A 23,960-nucleotide genomic window follows, 5' to 3' on the forward strand; every position below is an offset into this window, starting at 1 on the left:
CCAAAGGTGAAGGGTCTCCGGCCAAATTCGTATCCTGGAATTCCATCCGGGAGGGAGAGGCTTCCCACGGCAGGTACCATCCTGCTAAGCCCAGAGCATAACGGGAAACGATGGGAATGAATCCGGCACCGTGTCGTATCCCACGGGGCTCCTCAATGCTAATGAATTCAATTCTCTATTTTTTGCCCAGTGGGGCGCTTGGGTCTGTCCGTAATTGCCAGCTTGTCTGGAAAAGACTGGGCTTCTTCATTTCCCCAGTGACTAATAGGGGAGGGTATGGGGAGGAAGGAAACAGAAACAAAGAACAAACAAAGAACAGTGCTTTGCACATAGTAAGCGCTTTAATCATAGTGATCATAGTAAGCGCTTAATAAATGCCATCATCATCAAACAGTGAGGAGGCGCGTTGGGAGTTTCAGGCCGAAGCCAAAAATGCCACCGAATGGTGCCTGAAACCAGAGCAAAGGACCGTCCGCGTGTGGTTTTTGGTTTTGTTTCTTTTAAGGTATCTGGTAAGTGCTTACTATGTACTAATAATAACTAATAATGATGGCATTTATTAAGCAATCAATCAATCAGTCGTATTTATGGAGCGCTTACTGTGTGCAGAGCACTGGACTGAGCGCTTGGGAAGTCCAAGTCGGCAACATCTAGAGATGGTCATCATCATCAATCATCAATCGTATTTATTGAGTGCTTTCTGTGTGCAGAGCACTGGACTAAGCGCTTGGGATGTCCAAGTTGGCAACATATAGAGACGGTCCCTACCCAACAGCGGGCTCGCGGTCTAGAAGGGGGAGACAGAGAACAAGACCAAACACATTCACAAAATAAAATAAATAGAATAGATATGTACAAGTAAAATAAATAAATACATAGAGTAAAATAAATTAATAAATAGAGGTCCTATACTCGAGGACTCTATAATAACAATAATAATAATGTTGGCATTTATTAAGCTCTTACTATGTGCAAAGCACTGTTCTAAGCGCTGGGGAGGTTACAGTGATGATGATGATGGCATTTATTAAGCCCTGTTCTAGGCGCTGGGGAGGTTACAGGGTGATCAGGTTGTCCCCCGGGGGGCTCACAGTCTTCATCCCCATTTTACAGATGAGGTAGCAGAGGCCCAGAGAAGTGAAGCGACTTGCCCAAAGTCACACAAGTGACAAGTGGCGGAGCTGGGTTTTGAACCCGTGACCTGTGACTCCAAAGCCCGGGCTTTTTTTTTTATCATGGCATTTATTAAGCACTTACTATGTGCAAAGCACTGTTCTAAGCGCTGGGGAGGTAACAAGGTAATCAGATTGTCCCACGGGGGGCTCACAGTCTTCATGCCCATTTTCCAGATGAGGTAACTGTGTGCAGAGCACTGTACTAAGCGCTTGGGAAGTACAAGCTGGCAACATCTAGAGACGGTCCCTACCCAACAACAGGCTCACAGTCTAGAAGGGGGAGACAGAGAACAAAACCAAACATACTAACAAAATGAAATAAATAGAATAGATAGGTACAAGTAAAATAAATCAATCAATCAGTCGTATTTATTGAGCGCTTACTGAGTGCAGAGCACTGTACTAAGCGCTTGGGAAGTACAAGATGGCAACATACAGCGCTTACTGCATACAGTAAGCGCTCAATAAATACGATTGAATGAATGAATGAGTGAAGCTCACCCAACACCCACCAGGCCCGGGGGCGGCCCGTGAGAATAAGCCGTGCTTCTTGCCGATTCTTGCACGTCAACGCTGTGAAGGAGATAAAGGCGGAGAATGAGGCCGAGGACTCCGAAACTTTAGTTGGTATCTTATCAGCCGACTGCGCAAGAAGAAATTGTGGGAGCGCTAGCCCCGAGCTGGTTGGGTTGGGACAGACCGTTTGCCAGGACGGGGCCTTGGCAAAGCGTTTCCACTTCAAGGCAAAATCGCTCCTGCTGGAGCGACCTCCGTTGCGCTCAGGCCTCCGGAGCGGAAAGCAAAAAAAAACCCAGGTCTCCGTGACACCTTGGTGGTGACCTGCGACCTGAGAAATTACGACGATGCTCATAAAGCATCATTACTCTATGTATTTATTTATTTTACTTGTACTCGTACATGTTTATTCTATTTATTTTATTTGGTTTATACGTTTTGTTTTGCTGTCTGTCTCCCCCTTCTAGACTGTGAGCCCGCTGTTGGGTAGGGACCGTCTCTCGATGTTGCCAACTTGGACTTCCCAAGCGCATAGTCCAGTGCTCTGCACACAGTAAGCTCTCAATGAGCCCGCTGTCGGGTAGGGACCGTCTCTATATGTTGCCAACTTGGACTTCCCAAGCGCTTAGTCCAGTGCTCTGCACACAGTAAGCTCTCAATGAGCCCGCTGTCGGGTAGGGACCGTCTCTCTATGTTGCCAACTTGGACTTCCCAAGCGCTTAGTGCAGTGCTCTGCACACAGGAAGCGCTCAATGAGCCCACTGTCGGATAGGGACCGTCTCTCTGTGTTGCCAACTTGTACTTCCCAAGCGCTTAGTACAGTGCTCTGCACACAGTAAGTGCTCAATAAATATGACTGAAGAAGGAAGGGTAGGGACCGTCTCTCTATGTTGCCAACTTGGACTTCCCAAGCGCTTAGTCCAGTGCTCTGCACACAGGAAGCACTCAATAAATACGACTGAATGAATGAATAAAGGATTCCTTCCGACAGGACACTCTTTTTCATTCGGTGTGTAGAATAATAATCATTCATTCATTCATTCAATCATCTAGCTTTATTTCTATTTATTCTGATGACTTGACACCTGTCCACATGTTTTGTTTTGCTGTCTGTCTCCCCCTTCTAGACTGTGAGCCCGTTGTCGGGTAGGGACCATCTCTATATGTTGCCGACTTGGACTTCCCAAGCGCTTAGTACAGTGCTCTGCACACTGTAAGCACTCAGTTCATTCATTAATTCAGTCGTATTTATTGAGCGCTTACTGTGTGCAAAGCGCTTGGGAAGTCCAAGATGGCGACATATAGAGACGGTCCCTACCCAACAACGGGCTCCCAGTCTAGAAGGGGGAGACGGACAACAAAACAAAACACGTGGACGGGTGTCAAAACCATCAGAATAAATAGAATTATAGCTAGATGCACATCATTAACAAAATAAATAGAATGGTAAATATGTACAAGGAATAGTAAATATGTACAAGAGTGACGGTATTTGTTAAGCGCTTACTATGTGCCAAGCACTGTTCTAAGCACTGGGAGAATACAAGGTGTTCAGGTTGTCCCACGGGGGGCTCACAGTCTTCACCCCCATTTCCCAGATGAGAGAACTGAGCCTCTGAGAAGTGAAGTGACTTGCCCAGGGTCACACAGCAGACACGTGGCAGAGTCTGGATTCGAACCCACGACCTCCGACTCCAAAGCCCGGGCTCTTTCCACTGAGCCACGCTGCTTCTCTATAGCAGATGAGGGTTTTGGGGCGGGATTTTCAGGCGATGACAAAGCCTGGTCTGAACTCTCCAAGTTGGCAGTTGTGGAGCTGCGCTTGACCGTGAGCCGGAATTCGGTTTATTTTTGAAGGGAAGTTGTTAAAACAACATTAACAATAATATTTATTAGACACTCATGAGTGCTGACTCGCGGCCAAAGATTTCTTGTCGTGAGGCGGAGAGGGGGAAATCGAGGTAGGGTTGCAGCTAAAAGCTGGACTTCCCAGGGATTATCGTAGTTACTCTACTGGAGTCTCGAGTGCGGAAGTACGGTTTCTGGCAAAGGAGAATGCCGGGGCGGGGGGAGATCATTTAAATTTTATTTGGGCGAAGGAACGAAAAGGAAATCCCCCCAGAATCAATCAATCAGTGGTATTTATTGAGCGCTTACTGTGTGCAGAGCACTGGACTAAGCGCTTGGGAAGTCCAAGGTGGCAACATATAGAGACAGTCCCTACCCAACAGTGGGCTAATAATGGCATTTATTAAGCGCTTACTATATGCCAAGCACTGTTCTAAGCGCTGAGGAGGTTACAAGGTGATCAGGTTGTCCCACGTGGGGCTCACAGTCTTCATCCCCGTTTTACAGGTGAGGGAACTGAGGCACAGAGAATAATAATAATGATGATAATGGCATTTATTAAGCGCTTACTATGTGCCAAGCACTGCTCTAAGCGCTGGGGAGGTTACAAGGTGATCAGGTTGTCCCACGGGGGGCTCACAGTCTTCATCCCCATTTTGCAGATGAGGGAACCGAGGCCCAGAGAAGTGAAGTGGCTTGCCCAAAGTCACACAGCTGACAGTTGGCGGAGCTGGGGTTTGAACCCCTGATCTCTGACTCCCAAGCCCGGGCTCTTTTCCACTGAGCCACACTGCTTCTCTAATTCATCCATTGTCGTACTTATAATAATAATAATGATGGCATTTATTAAGTGCTTACTATGTGCAAGGCACTGTTCTAAGCACTGGGAAGGTTACAAGGTGATCAGGTTGTCCCACGGGGGGCTCACAGTCTTAATCCCCATTTTCCAGATGAGGTCACTGAGGCCCAGAGAAGTGAAGTGACTTGCCCAAAGTCACACAGCTGACAAGCGGCGGAGCCGGGATTAGAACCCATGACCTCTGACTCCCAAGCCCAGGCTCTTTCCACTGAGCCATTTATTGAGCGCTTACTGTGCATTCATTCATTCAATCGTATTTATCCCCCCCCATCCCCACCGCCTTACCTCCTTCCCCTCCCCACAGCACCTGTATATGTTAGTACGTATTTATTCCTCTGTTATTTTATTTGTACATGTTCATTCTATTTACTTTATTTTCTTAATATGTTTAGTTTTGTTGTCTGTCTCCCCCTTCTAGACTGTGAGCCCGCTGTCGGGTCTCTAGCTGTTGCCAACTTGGACTTCCCAAGCGCTTAGTCCAGTGCTCTGCACACAGTAAGTGCCCAATAAATACGATTGAATGAATGAATGAATAAAAGGGGGAGACAGAGAACAAAACCAAACAGACTAACAAAATAAAATAAGTAGAATAGATACGTACAAGTAAAATAGAGTAATAAATATAATAATAATAATAATGATGGCATTTATTAAGCGCTTACTATGTGCAAAGCATATGTACAAACCTATATACAGGATGAGGTATACAGAATGACCTTGCAAAAATGATCCAAAAGGCTTGTCCAATTTGACAAGCGGTCTTTCATGATCTCCTCCGAGTGATGGCTCAGATGGAAACCGAGGAAATAAAACCCCACCGGAGTCGGCTTTTCCCTCTCTTTCGGTGTCCCGGCACTATTTATTTGAATGTCCGTTTCTGGCGGTGTTGCTTTTCTATCAGCTTTAGTTACTGAAAATACTTTTTAGTTACTGAAAACCAGGCCGTCGAGGGACTGCGTCAGTCTCATTCATGGCAAGTGGAGGCAGTTTTACTGTGGCAAGATAATTCAGGAGGATTTCGGTAGGCTTTCCGGGATGTCGACTGAGGGAACCGTCTGTTAAAAAATAATCCCCTCCATTGCCGCAGGGAACCAAGGACCCATTTTCCCATTTTCTATTTATTTATTTTACTTGTACATATCTATTCTATTTGTTTTATTTTGTTAATATGTTTTGTTTTGTTCTCTGTCTCCCCCTTCTAGACTGTGAGCCCACTGTTGGGTAGGGACCGTCTCTATATGTTGCCAACTTGGACTTCCCAAGCGCTTAGTACAGTGCTCTGCACACAGTAAGCGCTCAGTAAATATGATTGATTGATTTTCCCATTACCCAGTGGGAGAATCTGGAATCTAAGCTGTCCGTCTCCCACCTGATTCTTTGAGCGTTGATTCGCCACCTTCCCTTTTCTCCCCCCCCCCCCCAAAAGCTGTGCCGGATCCAAGCTGGGAATATTGTCGGCTTTCCCGGTGCCGCTCCGGAAGCGGCGCTCAGCCCAAAGCGAGCCAGATTCTGCGCGTGTACATTTCACGTGTGCATATTAATTTAGAAGCAGCGTGGCTCAGTGGAAAGAGCCCGGGCTTTGGAGTCAGAGGTCATGGGTTCAAGTCCCGGCTCCACCACTTGTCAGCTGTGTGACTTCGGGCAAGTTACTTCACTTCTCTGGGCCTCAGTTCCCTCATCTGTAAAATGGGGATTAAGACTGTGAGCCCCAGGTGGGACAACCTGATCACCTTGTAACCTCCCCAGCGCTTAGAACAGTGCTTTGCACGTAGTAAGCGCTTAATAAATGCCATCATTATTATTATTATAACCCCTGCCAGCATCATATATGTACATGAGCGTTCGTTTGTGTCGTCTTTTCTATTTTGATGTCTGCCTCCCTCGTTGGAGGGTAAGCTCCTCGTGGGCAGGGATGGTGACCTGTGCTTCTGATTCATTTTCCCAGGTGCTTAGTATAGTGCATTGAGCACCCGGTGGTCAATCAATCAATCAATCAGTTGTATTTATTGAGTGCTTACTGTGTGCAGAGCACTGGACTAAGTGCTTGGGAAGTCCAAGTTGGCAACATCTAGAGACAGTCCCTACCCAACAGTGGGCTCACAGTCTAAAAGGGGGAGACAGAGAACAAAACCAAACATACTAACACAATAAAATAAATAGAATAGATATGTACAAGTAAAATAAATAGAGTAATAAATAGAGTAATAAATATGTACAACCATATATACATATATACAGGTGCTGTGGGGAAGGGAAGGAGGTAAGATGAGGGGGATGGAGAGGGGGACGAGGTGGTCCAAGGTCATGGGTTCAAATCCGGCTCCGCCGCTCGTCAGCCGTGTGACTTTGGGCAAGTCACTTAACTTCTCTGTGTCTCAGTTCCCTCATCTGTAAAAGACTGTGAGCCCCCCGTGGGACAACCTGATCACCTTGTAGCCTCCCCAGTGCTTAGAACAGTGCTTTGCACATAGTAAGCGCTTAACAAATGCCAAAAATATTATTATTATCATTATTACTGAATGAATGAAAGGTCAAAAAATATCTTTACTACAGTTACTACCACTCCACTACTGTTCCCTGCCACTCTCAGGAGAGAGAGAGCCACAACTTGAAGGAGAACAGGAGCGGGAGACAGAGTGCGAGAGGAGCTTTCTGATCGGAATTTGCTTGTCGGGGCAGTGGGGAGAGTTTACATGTACACACTTTTTTTAAAAAATAGTAATTGTTAAGCACTTATCGGTGTTTGGCGCATAGTAAGTGCTTAACAAATACCATTATTACTATTATTATATGTCAGGCTCTGAGGTAGATACAAGCTCATCGGTTTGGACGCAATCCCTGTCCCACGTGGGGCTCACAGTCTTAAACCCCATTTTCCAGATGTCGTACTTGAGGCACAGAGGAGTGAAGTGACTTGCCCAAGGTCACACAGAAGACTGGGGCCGGGGGCCAGGATTAGAACCCAGATCCTTTGATTTCCAGGCCCGTGCTCTTTCCACTAGGCCCCACTGCTTCCTCTTTTCCGATTTGGGGGCGGGGGGGGGGCGGCTGTAAAAATTTTATGTCTGCCTCCCCTGTTAGATAGAAGGGCATATCTATTCTATTTATTTTATTTTGTTAGTATGTTTGGTTTTGTTCTCTGTCTCCCCCTTCTAGACTGTGAGCCCACTGTTGGGTAGGGACGGTCTCTACATGTTGCAAACTTGTACTTCCCAAGCGCTTAGTACAGTGCTTTGCACACAGGAAGCGCTCAATAAATACGATTGATGATGATGATGATGATGATGAAGGGCCCTGCTTTGGCGGGCAGGTGCTTCTCTTTTACCTTCCCAAGCATTTACTTCGATGCATTGCACTTGGTATTCCTTCAGTCGTATTTATTGAGCGCTTACTCAAGCGCACTGTACTAAGCGCTTGAAGGTAGAGCACTTAGTAGGTGCTGTATTATTTCTAGGACTACTCCTGGGATTGGAACCGTCTCTCTGTGTTGCCAACTTGGACTTCCCAAGCGCTTAGTCCAGTGCTCTGCGCACAGTAAGCACTCAGTAAATACGATTGAATGAGCGAGTGAATTGGAAGTCAGTCTGTCAATAGCCACATGCGCACGTGCGTCATTTATTCCTATCTTTAGCGTTTATGTACATATGTGTGTTTATGCATGTCATTGCATATTCAGCTATTTCATCTTGATATCACTGCAATGCTACATGTTATTTCCTCGTCTTTCTTCCTGTTGTATTATTTATATATATTTATATATAATATATATATAGTATAGTATATATAGTATATATATATATAGTATATAGTATAGTATACATATACTTATATAGTATTATTTTTGCCCATCTCCCTCCTTAATCTCTTTGAGAGCAGAAGACTCCTGGCTGGCGGTCGGTTGGCACTGAGTAAATATCACTGGTTGATTCACTGAATTTCTATCTTAATAATAATAATAATGATGATGGCATTTATTAAGTGCTTACTATGTGCAAAGCACTGTTCTAAGCGCTGGGGAGGTTACAAGGTCATCAGGTTGTCCCATGTGGGGCTCACAGTCTTAATCCCCATTTTACAGGTGAGGTAGCTGAGGCCCTAAGAATAATAATAATAATGGCATTTGTTAAGTGCTTACTATGTGCAAAGCACTGTTCTAAGCGCTGGGGGGGGATACAAGGTAATTAGATTGTCCCACATGGGGCTCACAGTCTTAATCCCCATTTTACAGATGAGGTAACGGAGGCCCTGAGAATAATAATAATAATAATGGCATTTGTTAAGCACTTACTATGTGCAAAGCACTGTTCTAAGCCCTGGCGGGGGGGGGGGGGGGGGGGGGGCGGATACAAGGTAATTAGATTGTCCCACATGGGGCTCCCAGTCTTAATCCCCATTTTCCAGATGAGGGAACTGAGGCCCAGAGAAGTGAAGCGACTTGCCCAAAGTCACACAGCGGACAAGCAGCAGGGCCGGGATTTGAACCCATGACATCTGACTCCAAAGACCGGGCTCTTTCCACTGAGCCACGCTGCTACTTGTTCTCCCCCCAGTTTAGGCTGGGAGTCCCATGTGGGTCAGGAGCTGTGTCCACCATGATCATCTTACATCTAGCCCAGGGCTTAGTACAGTGCTTGGCACATAGTAAGCACAGAATAAATGCCATATTAATAATAATCCCATAATAATAATTATATATTAAACAATAATAAAAATAATAATTCCATATGAATCCCAATAAAAATTAATAAAAATGAAAATAATAATTCCATAATAATCCCATATTATTAGTAGTAGATTAGTAACAATCCCATGAGACTCTCTCAGTGTGGCTCCTTTCTCCTGGAGGAGTCCCAGGATTTTCTTGAATGCCTGGGTTTTTTTTAGACCACCAGAGCCAGTCTCCAGACGCCAGCCTCTTCCCAGTTTGGATTCTCGAGTCATCCCTGCGACTCTTCCCCGAAAAGTCGCTTGGGAAATCAGGGCTACAGGCCGAGGGTGGCCCGGAAGATATTCCACCCAACCCTCAGCTAACCTGCAAGATCTGAATGATGTCCAATTCCCAGGAATTCTGAATAATAATAAATAATAATGATGGCATTTGTTAAGCGCTTACTATGTGCCAAGCACTGTTCTAAGCACTGGGGGGGATACAAGGTAATCAAGGTTGTCCCACGTGGGGCTCACAGTCTTCATCCCCATTTTACAGATGAGGCGACTGAGGCTCAGAGAAGTTAAGTGACTTGCCCAAGTCACTCCGTGAAGCCACGGAGGATTTTATATCTGTATATGCGCTGGTCATGTGGTGCATGCGGGAAGGTTTTGATCGTTCCTGTAACATTTGGAAATGCATATTTCATTTAACAGGGCTCTCAAGCAGATTTATTTTTTTTTCGTCAGAATGACTTGCAGCGTGGAAATGCCTCCATATGGCAGAAGGTAGTCAGATCATTTTGACGAAGGGGGAAAAAAAGAAAAGGCATAATAGCTAGCGTTCACGTGCAAAGTACTAACCTTTAGCTCTCCCTGCCCCGCCGTCAGGAGGATAACTGAGACGTCACTCTCATCCGTACTTTTCTAGGCATTGCAAGGTTAGAGGATGATTTGTTCCGAAGCATGTAGATTGGTCAGAAATCACTTTGAATCGTGTAAATTATACAAACATCATCTGCGTTCTGAAAAGACCGTTGTCTGAGGTATGAGGCGACTTCTCTTTGCTGCTGGATTCATTCTGTGTACTTCTCAATCAATCAATCAATCGTATTTATTGAGCGCTTGAGTACTTCTCCAAGGAGGACAACAAATTCATTCATTCAATCGTATATATTGAGCGCTTAATGTGTGCAGAGCACTATACTAAGCGCTTGGGAAGTCCAAGTCGGCAACATCTAGAGACGGTCCCTACCCGACAGCGGGCTCACAGTCTAGAAGGGGAAGACTTCATGACTCCAGGCCCAGTTTTCCTTCAATATAGCTATAATTTAGCGGAATACCATTTGGCCTTTCCATTTCCCATTCCCCTCTTGGAGATGGCAGTGCCTTCTTTAGATAGAAGTTCCTTGTGAATTTGAAAAGGGAAATACTGAGGACACTCAATCTGTCCACTCCTGCCATCCTTTCAAAGGACGAGGGGGCATAAGCTGCTGTCATCCTGCTAAGGCATTGATTTGGTTGATAGAGCGTGAAAAAATAGCCATTTTGCAAGCTAGCTAGACTTATCTTGCTCCCCGAAAGTCAGCTTTTCCCTCAATTAGCATGCTGCCTTGCTGTTCCCCGGGCTTCTCTGTGAGCAGTGACAACCTGTGAATCTTGTTGGTTTTCCTGATGCTGCCAAGAAAAGCACAGAAGCAGCGTGGCTCAGTGGAAAGAGCCAGGGCTTTGGAGTCAGAGGCCGTGGGTTCAAATCCCGGCTCTGCCAGTTGTCAGCTGGGTGACTTTGGGCAAGTCGCTTCACTTCTCTGGGCCTCAGTTACCTCATCTGTAAAAATGGGGATTAATCAATCAATCGTTTTTATTGAGTGCTTACTGTGTGCAGAGCACTGGACTAAGCACTTGGGAAGTCCAAGTTGGCAACATATAGGGACGGTCCCTACCCAACAGCGGGCTCACAGTCTAGAAGGGGGAGACGGAGAACAAAACAAAACATATTAACAAAATAAAATAAATAGAATAGATATGTACAAGTAAAATAAATAGAGTAATAAATCTGTACAAACATATGTACATATATACAGGTGCTGTGGGGAAGGGAAGGAGGCAAGGCGGGAGGGATGGAGAGGGGGTGGAGGGGGAGAGGAAGGAGGGGGCTTCGTCATCATCATCATCTCACCTCCATGTCCCTGAAGCCATGAGGAGCAGTGTCGTTAGTCTAAACCCCTTCGCTTGGCTCTGTTTCCTGCTTGGACTGACTGTTGTGTTTTGATAATAGAAACTAACGGGCGCAGAAGTTCACAGAGCCTCTCTCCGCTTCCCCCCTCCAGGCAGTCCTCTGGGTTCCTGCATGGACGGTGTCCCCCTCTCCAGTCGCCAAAAGTCCTGGAGGGGTTAAACACCGAGTTTGAGTCCAATCAGCCAAGCTAGATGTGGGAATATGGGAGTCGGGAAGGAGGAAATACCGAGTTTGAGTCCAATCAGCCAAGCTAGAGGTCGGGATATTCATTCATTCATTCATTCAATCGTATTTTTTGAGCGCTTACTGGGTGCAGAGCACTGTACTAGGGATATGGGAGTTGGGAAAGAGGAAGTATAATATGAAAATATCTGTGGGCCGTTCGGTGCCTCCCAAAATACTTCCTCCTCTGGTCCCGTCCATCTCATAGCTGGAAAGGAGAGGGGAATTACCAGGTTCTGGGGAAATGACCTCAGAAACTCAGTGTCCGGTAGATTCTGAGCAGAGATAGATAAACTCCAGCCGGGAAGTTCAGGATTTTATCTGCTCTTGTGAGAATCCAGACTTGGCCCCAGCTGAGCTAAGAAATTGCTGTAAAAAAAAAACCCCACCCAAACCACGTATAAGTATTGCTAGTGGAAGGATAAAAATCATCCTCGTGGACTTTCCTCTCTTGTACCTCAATGAGTGGATTCACTGTGTCGGGGAAATCTTTTTTTTTTTCCTTTTTGTCCTCAAGGGATTTAGAGTCAGAATTGAAACCAGGGTGGGACGTACACTGATCCCAGTAGATTAAAGCGGATTATGAGTTGACTCGTTGGAAATTTTCTCAGTTTACATACCAAACATTGAACACACCTCACACCTGAAGGAGATAAGAACCCCAGAATGAAATAACTGCTGGTGAAATGAGACTACTAGCTATCACCTTATTTCAAGGGTCTATTTTATTTTTGCACAATTGGGGTGCTTCCTTATTTCATTCCATCTACTTATTGAATAATGCTCCTCATTTTCCAGTTTGTGCTTCCTTCACCCATATAAATAATGGAATCATTCATTAATTGTTTTCCATTTGAATTTCCGTTGATATGAAAAGGTGTTAAATATTGACTTTGAAGTAGGTAATATCACCATGAGTGAACTTTCCATTTGCAAATTGAACCTTGGCCACGTCTCTCGATTCATTAGCTGAAATGCCGCGGTATTTCTTTATGGTTCTTTGTTCCCCTCGCCTTTGGAACGAGGAGTTTGGCCACTTTCCGAGCGGGGGAACTTTTGAGCTCACCGCGCCACGTTCTTGGATCTCATTTGGCACGTATTTCTTTGGGAGGAAATCCTTTATGAGGGGACGGGGCTGAAGCATCCCCCAAAGGCCTACCACCTCTGGGAAACCATCAGCCTATGTGTGAGCCCACTGTTGGGTAGGGACTATCTCTGTATGTTGCCAACGTGTACTTCCCAAGCGCTTAGTACAGTGCTCTGCACACAGTAAACGCTCAATAAATACGATTGATTGATTGATTGATCCTGATTCCCGGGCCCGGGCTCTTTCTGCTCGGCCACTCCACCTCTCCATTCATTCCTTCTGCTACGCCTTCCTTTCCCCTCCCTTTTTCCTTCCTGTTCAAAATTCTCCCGATTCCTCCTCCTCTTCTCCTCCATTAACTTGTTCGGACTGAAAAGAACCCAAAACAATTAAACCTCCCACCAGAAACCAGTGGGTGCAGAGAGTACATTCCCATCAGGCCCCGACGATTGTTTCCCTTCTCCCTCCTCCTCCGCCTTTCAGCCTCCCACTGGAGATCACAAAGGGCTTAGTGTAAGGCCAGTCCTATCCTCTGGAATGACATCACCTGAAATAATAATAATAATGATGGCATTTATTAAACGCTTACTATGTGCAAAGCACTGTTCTAAGCACTGGGGAGGTTACAAGTTGATCAGGTTGTCCCTCGTGGGGCTCACAGTGTTAATCCCCATTTTACAGATGAGGTAACTGAGGCACAGAGAAGTGAAGTGACTTGCCCAAAGTCACACAGCTGACAAGTGGCGGAGCCGGGATTTGAACCCATGACCTCTGACTCCAAAGCCCAGGCTCTTTCCTACTGAGCCATGAATAGTAATTACTGTTGTAAATTCTGGGAATGCCGGAGTGTTTTCAAATCGTCGTCGTCAGCAGCATTTATTGAGCTCTTACTATGTGCAGAATACTGTACTCAGCGCTTGGGAGAGTACAATAAAACAGATTTGGCGGACGCGTTCCCTGCCCACAGTGAGTCGATTCAAATGACAACTGTCTTTAGACAGCTTAGTAAGGCTAAAATTATTAAGATTCATTGGGCAACAGGGGTTCAGGGTAGCAAACTGGATGAGTAGGAAAGAGCAAGAGTCTTTTGCAAGAGGAACAGAATCTCAATAGAAAGAAGTGGGAATATCGTTTATTCCAAAGCCACCGAAACATCATCATCAATCGTATTTATTGAGCGCTTACTATGTGCAGAGCACTGTACTAAGTGCTTGGGAAGTACAAATTGGTAACATATAGAGACAGTCCCTACCCAACAGTGGGCTCGCAGTCTAAAAGCTCAGTGCTGCTGCTTTATCCCTTAAGCACTTTGATTTTCACCCCACGGCACTTACGTACATAAGCTGTCTGGGCACCTGGATGTCTATCCAGAGAAGCAGCGTGGCTCAGTGGAAAGAGCCCGGGCTTTGGAGTCAGAGGTCATGGGTTCAAATCCCGGCTCCGCCACTTGTCAGCTGGGTGACTTTGGGCAAGTCACTTCACTTCTCTGGGCCTCAGTTCCCTCACCTGTAAAATGGGGATGAAGACTGTGAGCCCCCCGTGGGACAACCTGATCACCTTGTCACCTCCCCAGCACTTAGAACAGTGCTTTGCACATAGTAAGCGCTTAATAAATGCCATTATTATCATTATTATTGTTGTTCACGGCTGGCTGGCTGCCTGACTGACAGACATGAATTGGGTTAAATCATCTCCCCCTTTTAGACTGTGAGCCCACTGTTGGGTAGGGACTGTCTCTATATGTTGCCAACTTGTACTTCCCAAGCGCTTAGTACAGTGCTCTGCACACAGTAAGCGCTCAATAAATACGATTGATGGATTGATCCTGGTTTTGAAACAGGTCAGCAAAATCCTGATCCGCCAGTCTCCTCAAGCAGAGGCTCAGATCGACTAGATAGCCTTAGTGTTGGGCGGAACAACAGTTTCTCTGAGTCCATGTAAACCTGAAAACCAGAATGAAACACCGAGATAAATGTTATCTGGACTTCCAGCCCCTCGAAGCAAAGGGGGTATTCTTTCCAAGCGCTTAGTACAGTGCTCTGCACACAGTAAGCGCTCAGTAAATATGATTGAGTGAATAAGGTAAGCAAGGCAGCTCCCTGCCGTAATGGGAGAGGGCTGGTTAAATAGCAGAATAGAGCAACAGAGCCGATGGAAATCAGTGTTCGGTAATTATTTAAGAACCTACTGTGTGACAGAGCGCTATACTAAGCATTTTGGAAATCAATCAATCAATCAATCAATCGTATTTATTGAGCGCTTACTGTGTGCAGAGCACTGTACTAAGCGCTTGGGAAGTACAAGTTGGCAACATATAGACAGTCCCTACAATCAATCAATCAATCAATCATATTTATTGAGCACTTACTGTGTGCAGAGCACTGTACTAAGCACTTGGGAAGTACAAGTTGGCAACATATAGAGACGGTCCCTACCCAACAGTGGGCTCACAGTCTAGAAGTACTACGTGCAAAGCACTTTTCTAAGCACTGGGGAGGTTACAAGGTGATCAGGTTGTCCCCCGGGGGGCTCACAATCTTAATCCGCATTTTACAGATGAGGTAACTGAGGCACAGAGAAGTGAAGTGACTTGTTCAAAGTCACACAGCTGACAGGTGGCGGAGCCGGGATTCGAACCCATGAACTCTGACTCCAAAGCCCGGACTCTTTCCAACATTGCCAAGATCCGCCCTTTCCTCTCCATCCAAACTGCTACCCTGCTCATTCAAGCTCTCATCCTATCCCATCTGGACTACTGCACCAGCCTTCTCTCTGATCTCCCATCCTCGTGTCTCTCTCCACTTCAATCCATACTTCATGCTGCTGCCCGGATTATCTTTGTCCAGAAACGCTCTGGACATATTACTCCCCTCCTCAAAAACCTCCAATGGCTACCGATCAATCTGCGCATCAGGCAGAAACTCCTCACCCTGGGCTTCAAGGCTGTCCATCCATCCCCTCGCCCCCTCCTACCTCACCTCCCTTCTCTCCTTCTCCAGCCCAGCCCGCACCCTCCACTCCTACACCGCTAATCTCCTCACCGTACCTCGTTCTCGCCTGTCCCGCCGTCGACCCCCGGCCCACGTCATCCCCCGGGCCTGGAATGCCCCCAATCCCTCTGCCCATCCGCCAAGCTAGCTCTCTTCCTCCCTTCAAGGCCCTGCTGAGAGCTCACCTCCTCCAGGAGGCCTTCCCAGACTGAGCCCCTTCCTTCCTCTCCCCCTCGTCCCCCTCTCCATCCCCCCATCTTACCTCCTTCCCTTCCCCATAGCACCTGTATATATGTATATATGGTTGTACATATTTATTACTCTATTTATTTATTTATTTATTTATTTATTTGTTTTGCTTGTCCTATTTTATTTTGTTGGTATGTTTGGTTCCGTTCTCTGTCTCCCCCTTTTAGACTGTGAGCCCACTGTTGGGTAGGGACTGTCTCTATGTGTTGCCAATTTGTACTTCCCAAGCGCTTAGTACAGTGCTCTGCACATAGTAAGCGCTAAATAAATACGATTGATTGATTGATTGATTTCCACTGAGCCACGCTGCTTCTTAGTATTAAAAGGGGAGTTGTTCTCAGGGCTGATTTTCCTGTTGGTTTGTGTTGGGTCACTGACCTGGAACTTTTTTTGGTTTGTTTTTGGTATCAAAGTTCTTACTATGTGCCAGGCACTGTGTTAAGCACTGGGGTAGATACGAGCTAAACAGGTTGAACGCCGTCCCTGTCCCACATGGGGCTCATAGTCTCAATCCCCATTTAAGCGCTTAGTACCGTGCTGTGCACACAGTAAGCGCTCAATAAATACGATCGAATGAATGAATTTTACAGATGAGGTAATTGAGGCACAGAGAAGTTGTGACTTGCCAAAGTTCACACAGCAGGTTATGTTTTGCTCTGTTGTCTGTCTCCCCCTTCTACACTGTGAGCCCGCTGTTGGATAGGGACCGTCTCTATATGTTGCTAACTTGGACTTCCCAAGCGCTTAGTACAGTGCTCTGCATACAGTAAGTGCTCAATAAATACGATTGAATGAACGAATGAATGAACAAACCTGTGCTCTCCCCCTCGTCCCCCTCTCCATCCCCCTCATCTTACCTCCTCCCTTCCCCACAGCACCTGTATATATGTATATATGTTTGTATATATTTATTACTCTATTTATTTATTTTACTTGTACATATCTATTCTATTTATTTTATTTTGTTAGTATGTTTGGTTTTGTTCTCTGTCTCCCCCTTTTAGACTGTGAGCCCACTGTTGGGTAGGGACCGTCTCTATATGTTGCCAACTTGTACTTCCCAAGCGCTTAGTAAGCGCTCAATAAATACGATTGATTGATTGATTGATTGATTGAGAAGGGTGGTGAGGTCGCACAGAAGGACTGCCTCAAAGCCATACCTTTATGGACCCTAGAAAAGACTAGTTCCTAATGTAATTAGAGGCAGCAGTAAGGAAGACGAGGAGGAGGACTAAATGACTCATTGTCATGTTTCTGCAAGTCATAATTTTTAAGGCTCAGAAGCACCATTAAAATTAGCTTCGACGGGAATTTAATTTTCTCGCCAGTTTCCTGAGTAAAATTTTAGAGTCCCACCTTATTAGGAAGATACGTTTCTTTGTTTCTTCCTATAATCAGCATTGAATATTCACTCATTCATGCAAAGCCTTCACCTCGCCAGTTTCCTGAGTAAAATTTTAGAGTCCCACCTTATTAGGAAAATACGTTTCTTTTTTTCTTCCTATAATCAGCATTGAATATTCACTCATTCAAGCAAAGCCTTCACCTCGCCAGTTTCCTGAGTAAAATTTTAGAGTCCCACCTTATTAGGAAGATACGTTTCTTTGTTTCTTCCTATAATCAGCATTGAATATTAACTCATTCATGCAAAGCCTTCACCTCGCCAGTTTCCTGAGTAAAATTTTAGAGTCCCACCTTATTAGGAAGATAGGTTTCTTTTTTTCTTCCTATAATCAGCATTGAATATTAACTCATTCATGCAAAGCCTTCACATTGACAGTTTCCTGAGTAAAATTTTAGAGTCCCACCTTATTAGGAAGATACCTTTCTTTTTTTCTTCCTATAATCAGCATTGAATATTAACTCATTCATGCACAGCCTTCACATCGCCAGTTTCCTGAGTGAAATGTTAGAGTCCCACCTTATTAGGATGATACGTTTCTTTTTTCTTCCTATAATCAGCATTGAATATTAACTCATTCATGCAAAGCCTTCACAAAGTGGTTTTTTTGCGTAACTTTTTAAAAAATGTTCAAAGGAAATAACGTCATACATTTTGCATCACCTCTATCACTGAGTCCGTAGCAGCTGAAAGCTTGAAATGTGTTGTTCTGAATCTGCACGTGGGAAAGCAGACTATAAATAAGCAAGATCATTTACACGGCAGATAACGAAGTATTATTGCTCTAAAGAAAGTCCACATGGAAATGAAATGACGTGTGCTCAGCAAACCTCTGTGTGGCTTTTTTTTTCACGTTTTGGCAAGTTACGTGCATTTATGTTAAGGAAAATACCAGCCTGCTGTTCAAGGATGAAAAATTTTCAGAGAAGATAAATCTATCTTCTCCTGAGAATAGGTATGAAAGATATCTACACCAAACACTCCTAAATTGTGAGCAGCCCCAAAAAGCAGAAATGGTATAATGATGAGCAAATGGGGGATATTTTGAGGATTTGGTGGTCTGCTTTCTTTTTGTTGATCTTATATAACATTTGATGTTTTCCTAGCCATACTCTGTATGATTCATTGTGACAGTACGACACAGGGAATGTTTTATTACAGGAAGGAAAAGAGTCATTAAGGCATGCACCTATTGTATTATTTGGTCCTACCAGGCGATCTAAGAGGGTCCTAGCCCGCTTCTCTCCTTTGAGCCACCCAGAAGGGACGGAAATGAAATGGATGTTCGTAACTATTCATCTATCCAGAATTGTTCCTGTTGCTCAGAATGAGTGAACGAATAAGTCTGTGACCTTTGGGCATTTGATATTCACCCCACCCTAAACCCCACAGCCCTTAGATGCATATCTTTAAATTACATATTATAAATTTATTTATATTAATGTCTGTGTCCCCTTCTAAACTGTAAGCTCATTATGGGCAGTGGACCTATCGGCCAACTCGGTTTTGTTGTACTCTCCCAAGCACTTAGTACAGCATTCTGCACATAGTAAGCACTCAAAAAATACCATTGGTGATGATGATGAAAGACTCATTGCTATTTAATATACCAGAAGCATTCATTTCTCAGCGTATACATTTTGGGAGCTGGAAATGGGCTTGGCTTTTTTCTGTTCAGTGAGTCGTAAAGCCCGTACTTTTCTCTTCTCTCTCCTCTCCTCTCTTCCCTTCTTCCTTCTCTTTTCTTCTATTCTCTCCTTTTCTCTCCGCCTCTCTTTTCTTCTCTTCTCTCTTCTTTTCTTTCTTCTCTTCTCTCCTTTTCTCTCCTCTTCCCTTCCTTCTCTTCTCTTGTCTTCTCTTCTCTTCTCTTCTCTTCTCTTCTCTTCTCTTCTCTTCTCTTCTCTTCTTCTCTTCTCTTCTCTCTTCCCTTCTCCCTTTTCCCCTCTCTTCTTTTCTTTCTTCTCTCCTTTTCTCTCCTCTTCTCTTATTTCTTTTCTCTTCTCTCTTCTCTTCTCATTTCCCTTCTCCCTTCTCTCTCCTCTCCTCTCTCTCTCTCTTTTCCCCCCTCCCTCTCTCTTTTTTCACTTGCTGGCATTTTGGTCATTTAACAGCTCATTAGGCCTTTCATAAGAGAGCGGGAAAGGGAAGAGAGGCAAGACTCATCCATCAGTCTGGCTACTCGTCGTCAGCAACAGCAGATGGTTGGTCGAGCTAGATCTTGAAGCTAGCGGCTGAAACATTTCACCATGCTCTCCCTGTCACCGTTAGTGTAGAAACTGGAAGTTGATTCGTATTTCAGACTGATGACGTGAAGACTAAAGTCTTGGTTTGTCTTGTCGAGCAATGAGGCGTTTTCATCCTGCCATTCTGACGATGAGAAACGGTGACCGTGTTATGGTTTACAAAACTGAAAACTGTTTAAGGGGCAACATATGAAATAGCTGAATGGGATCTTTAAGGGTGAGGGCTGGGCAGGGATGGATGGGTTGATTGCAATAGATGGCAGCAGGAAGTTAGACCCTCGACTTCGCTTGTCACCTCCCTCTCGCCAGAGACATGCACCGTTTTTCTTCTCCTTCCGGGTCGTGTCCAAATCAGTTGGCCCCCTTCTTGCCAGACCGCTGGGTTTAGGATGTGGTGACCCTAGGCGGGAGGGTAATTAGGAACCGGAGTGTCGGATCATGTTTTAAAATAGAGAGGAAAAATAAATCGCTAATTTTCTTGTTCGATGTTATTTTCTCGTTACAGTTCTTCACCACCAGGAGTATTTATTGAGAAAGACTATGAGATTTATCGGGATTACAATGCGGAAGGCCAGCTTCTTCATTACAGGTAGTTCCAACTTATCTTCAACCCCCCCCAGTGCTCGGTTGTTCAGGAATTGTTTTCTTCTGAGAAACGTGGGTTCCGTTTTACGTACTTGGGCGTCAGCAGCTGTTCGGAGTTGGTATGTCAGAGTGAAAGGAAGGGCGTACTTCACCTGGCGATTTACTGAATTCTTTTTCAAGAGAGCTCACTTCTCATTTTTTGCCTTTGTGTTGATTCGGTTTCGTCTTGTTTGCCTCACAAGCGTATATGGTTTAGAACCAGGTTCAGTAATCTGTCCCGTAGCAATATCTCTCTGTGCCTTATTCTGTTTCCAATCTCACCCTCACCAACCCAACAGTTAAGGTTTCACACTTTCTCCATTCCTCTTTCTATCACCATCTCTCTTTTCCTGACTCCTTGCTGTCTTAGTTGTCAGCTGTGTGACTTTGGGCAAGTCGCTTCACTTCTCTGTGCCTCAGTTCCCTCATCTGTAAAATGGGGATTATGACTGTGAGCCCCACGTGGGACAACCTGATCACCTTGTAACCTCCCCAGTGCTTAGAACAGTGCTCTGCACATAGTAAGCGCTTAATAAATGCCATTATTATTATTATTATTTTAACTCTCATATTCTGTCTCTTCCTAAATCTGGCCGTTTTTTTCCCCCAACAGCATTTCCAGGACCTGCCCCTTCTCTCTCCACATAGCCACCATCCTGACCCAGGTCCTGATCTAGACAACTGTAAAATGTGAAAGTTCATCTTTAAAACGAGGATAAAATTCCTGCTCTCCCTCCCTCTTAGACTGAGAGTCTCATATGCGGCAGGGATGGTGTCCGATCTCAGTATTTTTTGTATACATCCCAATGCTAAGTATTTGGCACTTAGTAAGCACTTTATTCATTCAATAATAATAATAGTAATGATGGCATCTGTTAAGCACTTGCTATGTGCGAAGCACCGTTCTAAACGCTGGGGTGGATACAAGGTGATCAGGTTGTCCCACGGGGGGCTCACAGTCTTACTCCCCATTTTACAGATGAAGTAACTGAGGCACAAAGAAGTCAAGTGGCTTTCCCAAAGTCACCCAGCTGGCCCAAAGTCACACAGCTGACAATCGGTGGAGCCGGGATTTGAACCCATGACCTCTGACTCCAAAGCCTGAGCTCTTTCCACTGCGCGACGCTGCTTCTCTTAAGCAGCAGAGAACGGAGTGAACTGACTCCAGTGTTGGTTACTGCCTCTTTTCCTATAGGTTGACCTCATTCATTCGTTCAGTCGTATTAAGTGCTTACTGTGTGCAGAGCACTGTACTGAGCGCTTGGGAAAGAACAATACAGCAGTAAACAGGTGACAATCCGTCCCGTTTGCCCTCAATTGTAGGGTTTTGGCCTAGATGCTCTTGCAGACTTCTTCTTCCCAGATTCTGAGCCTGCAGGTATGCCAGGCAAATGAGATGATTAGCATCCTCTTAAATCAAGTTTCAACCAAAACTAGGGACTGTCTCTATATGTTGCCAATTTGTACTTCCCAAGCGCTTAGTCAGTGCTCTGCCCATAGTAAGCGCTCAATAAATACGATTGATGATGATGAAAACTCTCAGTCTGGGGCTTTGCCTCCGCAGACCCTTGACTCTTGCAACTTCTTTTTCTGTGGCCTCACCGCTCCTATTCCCGTTATTCCTGTTTCCTGTTATTCAAGTTGCAGCGCGTTACAAGCACGGTCATGCGGCCTCTCCAGGTAAACGAAGAGACCCGACTTTCCGGTTTTCGCAGTAGCCTTTCCAAATTGGCAATCGTATCTCTCGATTCAGGCTCCTTGGCATAAGCCGCAGCCGTTCCGTGATCTTGTCTCTCCCTTGCCCGATTTGCAATTTGGTCGGGTGTGTACGCTCTCTCTTCCTTTCGCTTCCTCTCTGCTCCCTCTCCACTAATAATCGTACGGCATTTTGTAAGTGGCAACTTGTACTTCCCAAGCGCTTAGTACAGTGCTCTGCACACAGTAAGCGCTCAATAAATACGATTGATTGATTATCATCACTACTACTATGTGCCCAGCACTGTACTAAGTGCTGGGATAGGTGAAAGGCCATCAGGGCCCACATGGGGCTCACAGTCTTAAGTTGGAGGGACAACGGGTATTGACTCCCCATTTTACAGATGAGAGAACTGAGGGCCCACAGAAGTGAAATGAGTTGCCCAAGTTTGCACAGCAGATGAGTGGTGGAGGCAGGATTAGAACCCAGGTCCTCTTTTTCCCAGCCCTTGCTCCTTCCCGAACCTCAGCCCTTTTGGAGGGTGAGTGCCTCCCATTCTGCAGGTGCTTGGCATCTAGACCTACCTTTGAGCTAGCCAGGAAATCAATTCATCTTATTTCAAAATTCCCCTTTCGACGCCCCTTAGTGAGCCCGTTGTTGGGTAGAGACTCTATTACTCTATTTATTTATTTTACTTGTACATATCTATCCTATTTATTTTATTTTGTTAGTATGTTTGGTTTTATTCTCTGTCTCCCCCTTTTAGACTGTAAGCCCACTGTTGGGTAGGGACTGTCTCTATATGTTGCCAATTTGTACTTCCCAAGTGCTTAGTACAGTGCTCTGCACATAGTAAGCACTCAATAAATATGATTAATTGATTGATTGATTGATTGATTAGAGACTGACTCTGTTGCCGAACTGTCCTTTCCAAGTGCTCAGTACAGTGCTCTGCCCGGAGTAAGCACTCAATAAATACGACTGAAAAAATAGAGAGCAAACTTGACAAAGTAACGCTCCGGAGGCAGCCCTAGCTGAATTTCATTCAGTCATATTTATTGAGCGCTTACTGTGCGCAGAGCTGAATGTTGAAATGCTGAGTTATTCTACTGAATTATTTACATTGGGGTGTAGTCTATACCGTTCACCTCTGCCTTCTTCTGGAGCCGTCGGAATGGATTAATGAGGAAATCAAATGAAAGGTAAGAAGGGAGAGAGGGCTCTTAGCTTCCCAGTAGTATGTTCTGTTTTCAACTCGATCTGGTGTTGTGAGGAAGATAATTAGTACAGTGCTCAGTACAGTGCTCTGCCCAGAGTAAGCACTCAATAAATACGACTGAAAAAATATAGAACGAACTTGACAGAAAAGTAATGCTCTAGAAGTAGCCCTAGCTGAATTTCATTCAGTCGTATTTATTGAGCGCTTACTGTGTGCAGGGCTGAATGTTGAAATGCTGAGTTATTATACTGAATTATTTACATTGGAGTGTAGTCTATAACGTTCACCTCTGCCTTCTTCTGGAGCCGTTGGAATGGATTAGTGGGGCAACCTGATCACCTTGTATCCTCCCCAGCGCTTAGAACAGTGTTTTGCACATAGTAAGCGCTTAACAAATGCCATCATTATTAATGAGGAAATCAAATGAAAGGGAAGAAGGGAGAGAGGGCTCTTAGCTTCCCAGTAGTATGTTCTGTTTTCAACTCGATCTGCTGTTGTGAGGAAGATAATTAGTACAGTGCTCAGTACAGTGCTCTGCCCAGAGTAAGCACTCAATAAATACGACTGAAAAAATATAGAGTGAACGTGACAAAGTAACGTTCTAGAGGCAGCCCTAGCTGAATTTCATTCAGTCCTATTTATTGAGCGCTTACTGTGTGAAGAGCTGAATGTTGAAATGCTGAGTTATTATACTGAATTATTTACATTGGAGTGTAGTCTATAACATTCACCTCTGCCTTCTTCTGGAGCCGTCCGAATGTATTAATGAGGAAATCAAATGAAAGGGAAGAAGGGAGAGAGGGTTCTTGGCTTCCCAGTAGTATGTTCCCTTCTCAACTCTATCTGCTGTTGTGAGGAAGATAATTAGTACGGTGCTCAGTACACTGCTCTGCCCAGAGTAAGCACTCAGTAAGTACGACTGAAAAAATATAGAACGAACTTGA

General features: G+C 45.0%; 1 protein-coding gene across 2 annotated transcripts in view; it reads left to right on the forward strand.

Moving 5' to 3' along the window:
• The window catches only part of ARHGAP39 (Rho GTPase activating protein 39), a 282,235-nt gene that overhangs the window by 124,625 nt on the left and 133,650 nt on the right, over positions 1 to 23,960 (forward strand). For both annotated transcript variants that reach the window (XM_038760044.1, XM_038760045.1), the window contains exon 4: positions 19,983 to 20,066. In XM_038760044.1, the coding sequence (XP_038615972.1) occupies positions 19,983 to 20,066 (84 nt within the window). The remainder of the gene's footprint in view (positions 1 to 19,982; positions 20,067 to 23,960) is intronic.

This window comes from Tachyglossus aculeatus, chromosome 18 (genome assembly GCF_015852505.1).
Source record: "Tachyglossus aculeatus isolate mTacAcu1 chromosome 18, mTacAcu1.pri, whole genome shotgun sequence".
NCBI classification, from domain to species: domain Eukaryota; kingdom Metazoa; phylum Chordata; class Mammalia; order Monotremata; family Tachyglossidae; genus Tachyglossus; species Tachyglossus aculeatus.